This window comes from Pyrgilauda ruficollis, unplaced genomic scaffold, assembly GCF_017590135.1.
Source record: "Pyrgilauda ruficollis isolate IOZ18807 unplaced genomic scaffold, ASM1759013v1 scaffold388, whole genome shotgun sequence".
NCBI classification, from domain to species: domain Eukaryota; kingdom Metazoa; phylum Chordata; class Aves; order Passeriformes; family Passeridae; genus Pyrgilauda; species Pyrgilauda ruficollis.
Window position 1 is genome coordinate 101695 of NW_024525356.1, and position 4599 is coordinate 106293.

Below are 4599 nucleotides of genomic sequence, written 5' to 3' on the forward strand. Positions count from 1 at the left end.
GGGGGCTGGGGAGGGGTCGGGGGGCACCTGGGAAGGGGGGGACCCCCCCGGCGTAGACGGCGTCGGGGGCGGGGGGTCCCGCGGGCTGCGCGGGCACGGGGCTGTAGCCGTTGACGCTCAGCGGGGCCGCGATGGCCGGGACGGGGGTGGCCGCCATGGCCGGGGGGGTGCTGGTTCCTGGGGACAGCACGGTCACCGCTGGGTCAGCACCGGGACACCCCGGGGACACCCCCGGGACACCCCCGGGACACCACCAGGGACACCAGGACTGTGACCCCAGAGGGTGGGGAACCCCCCACGTTTTCGGTGGTGGTTGAGTGTCCCCGTCCCATCTGTGGTGTCCCTGTCCCATTCTTAGTGTCCCCATCCCATCCGTGGTGTCCCTATTTATCCCATGTTCCATCCTTGGTGTCCCATCCTTGGTGTTCCCATCCCACCCCTGGTGTCCCTATCCCATGGTGTCCCCATCCCATCCCATGGTGTCCCCATCCCATCCCATGGTGTCCCCATCCCATCCCATGGTGTCCCCATCCCATCCCATGGTGTCCCCATCCCATCCCATGGTGTCCCCATCCCATCCCATGGTGTCCCCATCCCATCCCATGGTGTCCCCATCCCATCCCATGGTGTCCCCCCATATGCCATGTCCCATCCTTGATGTCCCCATCCCAGCTGTCCCTCCCCATTGTCCCCATCCCTGCTGCCCTCACCAGCAGTACCCCCGTCCCCATGTCCCCATCCCTGTGTCCCCCCTCCCCTCCCCGCTGTCCCCTCTGTCCCCGTGTCCCCGTTACCTGAGGAGGGTGGCAGGGGGGTGGCGATGAGCCCGTTGGGGTTGACCGTGCCCATGTGCTGCATCTGGACGGCCATGGTGGCCATGGGGCTGAGGTAGGCCGAGTGCGCGGCCACCAGGGCCGCCTGCTGCTGCATCAGCTGTGGGGACACGCGTGGCACCGCGCGGCCACCGCGGCCACCGCCCCCCCGGCGGCCCACCCCAGTGCCACCGCCACGCCAGGAGCCCACCCCAGTGCCACCAACACCCCGGGATGTGGGACCAGCATCTCCCCATGGATGTCACCCTGGTGTCCCATCCAGGACCTGGATGTCCCCCCAGTGTCCCATCTGGGACAAGCATCTCCCTGTGGATGTCACCCCAGTGTCCCATCCAGGACCTGGATGTCCCCATGGATGTCACCCCAGTGTCTCATCCAGGACCAGCATGTCCCCATGGATGTCACCCTGATGTCCCATCCAGGACTTGGATGTCCCCATGGATGTCACCCTGATGTCCCATCCGGGACCAGCATGTCCCCATGGATGTCATGCCAGTGTCCCATCCGGGATCAGAGTGTCCCCATGGATGTCACCCCAGTGCCACCGGGGCCTCCTGCTGCTGCATCAGCTGTGGGGACACGCCTGGCACTGCATGGCCACTGCCACCACTGCCACCGTGGCCACCGCCCACCAGTGGGATGGGTGCTGGCACTGCCCCACAGAGCCTACCCTGGTGCCACCAACACCCTGGGACATGGGGTCATGGGCTCCCCATGGATGTCCCATCACAGGATTTGGGACTGTCACCTTGCCATGGATGTCACCCCAGTGTCCATCCCCCCCCATCACCCATCACCACAACCACCTCAGGCTGGATTTTGGGGGGTCCCACCCCCTTCCCCTTGATCTTCCCAGTGTCCCCAGCATCCCCAGTGTCCCCAGTGTCCCCAGTGCCCGTACCGCCTGCGTGTAGGCACTGTAGGCGCCGAACTGGAGGGCGATGGGGCTGAACATGCCCAGCTGGCTCGCCACCTGCTGCATGCGCCGCAGCCCCCGCTCCTTCTCCGTGTCCGCAAACTTCACCACCAGGCTGGACGAGGCGCCCTGCGGGGACACAGCGGTCACTCGCAGTCACTTGTGGTCACTCGCGGTCACTCATGGTCACTCACGGTCACTGACAGTCACTCGTGGTCACTCGCGGTCACTTGCAGTCACTCGTGGTCACTGACAGTCACTCGCAGTCACTCGTGGTCACTCGCGGTCACTGACAGTCACTCACGGTCACTCGTGGTCATTCATGGTCACTCGTGGTCACTCGCGGTCACTGACAGTCACTCGTGGTCACTGACAGTCACTCGCAGTCACTCGTGGTCACTCATGGTCACTCGCAGTCACTCGTGGTCACTCGCGGTCACTGACAGTCACTCACGGTCACTCGTGGTCATTCATGGTCACTCGTGGTCACTCGCGGTCACTGACAGTCACTCGTGGTCACTCGCGGTCAGTCAGGTTCATTTGGGGTCACACGGAAGGGGAGGGGTGATGGGGGTGATTGTTGGGTTATAACGGGGTGAGGATGATGGTGGAGGTGATGAAGAGGATCAGGTTGGGGTTGATGACCGGGACAGTGGTGAGGATGATGATGGGATGATGGCAGAGAAGATGAAGGGCATGATGAAGGAGATGAAGGGGAGGATGGTGGGGGCAGTGGTGAGGATGATGATGGGATGATGATGCAGACATTGGTGAGGATGATGATGGGATGATGGTGGACAAGATGAAGGAGATGATGATGAGGATGACGGGGATGATGAGGGTGATGAGGGTGGCAATGGGGATGACAATGACAATGATGAGGACGATGAAGGGGATGATGAAGAGGATGATGACGAGGATGATGAAGGGGACCATGAAGGGAACGATGATGAGGACAATAAAGAGGATGGTGAAGGAGATGATGAAGGGGACAATGATGAGAACGATGAAGGGGATGACAAAGGTGACCATGAAGGGGACGATGATGAGGATGCTGAAGGTGACAGCGCAGGGGATGATGATGAGGACAGTGATGGGCCAATGAAGGGGACAGTGACAAAGGTGACACCGCAGGACGTCCCTCACCGGCAGCGTGCGGCTCCCGTGCAGGGCGGCGATGGCAGCCTGGGCCTCTGCGTGGCTCTGGAACTTGACGAAGGCGCAGCCTGGGGACATCGGGGACATCGGGGACATCAGGGACATCGGGGACATCAGGGACATTGGGGACATTGGGGATATGGGGGACATTGGGGATATTGGGGACATCGGGGACATCAGCTCCATGACAGCTGCAGGGAGCTCTGGGGGTCCCACCCCACCCCCTCACCCCCATCACCCCACGGACCCCTCAAACCTCATTAACCCCATCCCTGCCGTGCTCCCCCTAAACCCCATCCCTGCCCCACAGATCTCCCCGTGCCCACCCCGGTGGGACCCCCCTGTGTGACCCCCGTGGGACCCCCCAGGACCCCCGGGTGCCCCCACCTTTGCTGGTGCCGTCGGGGCCGCGCAGCACCGTGCACTCGTCGATGGTGCCGAAGGGCTCGAACATCTTGCGCACGTCCTCGTCCGCCTGCTGCTTGCTCAGCATGCCCACAAAGAGCTTCCGGTCCTCTGCGGGACACCGCGGGTGGCACCGGGCACGGCACGGGCACAGGGGCACGGGGACACCGCGGGTGGCACCGGGCACGGGCACAGGGGCACAGGGACACCGCGGGTGGTATTGGGACATGGCCATGGGGACAGGGGCATGGGGACACCATGGGTGGCACCGGACACAGCATGGGGACAGGGTCATGGGGACAGGGGCATGGGGACACCATGGGTGGCACCGGACACAGCATGGGGACAGGGTCATGGGGACAGGGGCATGGGGACACCACAGGTGGCACGGGGACAGGGGCACGGGGACATGGATGGGGACAGGGGCATGGGGACACCGCAGGTGGCACGGGGACAGGGGCGGACACCATGGGTGGCACCGGACACAGCATGGGGACAGGGTCATGGGGACAGGGGCATGGGGGCGGGGACAGGGGCACGGGGACAGGGGCACGGGGACATGGGCACGGGGACAGGGGCATGGGGACAGGGGCATGGGGACACCACAGGTGGCACGGGCATAGGGGCACGGGGACACCGCGGGTGGCACCGGGGACAGGGGCACGGGGACAGGGGCACGGGGACACTGCGGGTGGCATCGAGACATGGGCATGGGGACACATCCACCAGGACACAGGCACATGGACACCATGGGTGGCATCGGGACACGGCCATGGGGACACTGCGGGTGGCATTGGGACAGGGCACAGGGACATGGGCATGGGGACAGGGGCATGGGGATACCATGGGTGGCACCGGACACGGCACGGGGACACCATCATGGGGACAGGGGCATGGGGACATGGGCATGGGGACACCTCTGGTGGCATGGGGACAAGGGCACAGGGACATGGGCATGGGACACCACAGGTGGCATCAGGACACCAGCACAGGGACAGGGACACAGGGACACCGTGCTGGCACCAGGCCATGGGCATGGGGACACGGGCATGGGGACACTGTGGGTGGCACCAGGACACGGGCATGGGGACACCACACTGGCACTGGACGGGCATGGGGACACTGCAGGTGGCACTGGGACACAGGCACAGGGACACCAGGGGTGGCACCGAGACATGGGCACAGGGACAGTGCCACGCAGAGGGGGGTGACACTGCAGGAAGGATGGGCTGGGGGGGATGGGGACCTGGGATGGGGACAGGTGACAGCTCCTGGGAGTGGGGACAT

General features: G+C 64.6%; 1 protein-coding gene across 1 annotated transcript in view; it reads right to left on the bottom strand.

Moving 5' to 3' along the window:
- The window catches only part of CELF3 (CUGBP Elav-like family member 3), a 10485-nt gene that overhangs the window by 2178 nt on the left and 3708 nt on the right, over window positions 1-4599 (bottom strand). Inside the window, 6 exon segments of the mRNA XM_041476463.1 lie at window positions 1-15; window positions 17-177; window positions 795-933; window positions 1735-1878; window positions 2896-2975; window positions 3295-3423. The exon segment at window positions 1-15 is cut by the window's left edge and continues 130 nt beyond it. Of these exon segments, the coding sequence (XP_041332397.1) occupies window positions 1-15; window positions 17-177; window positions 795-933; window positions 1735-1878; window positions 2896-2975; window positions 3295-3423 (668 nt within the window).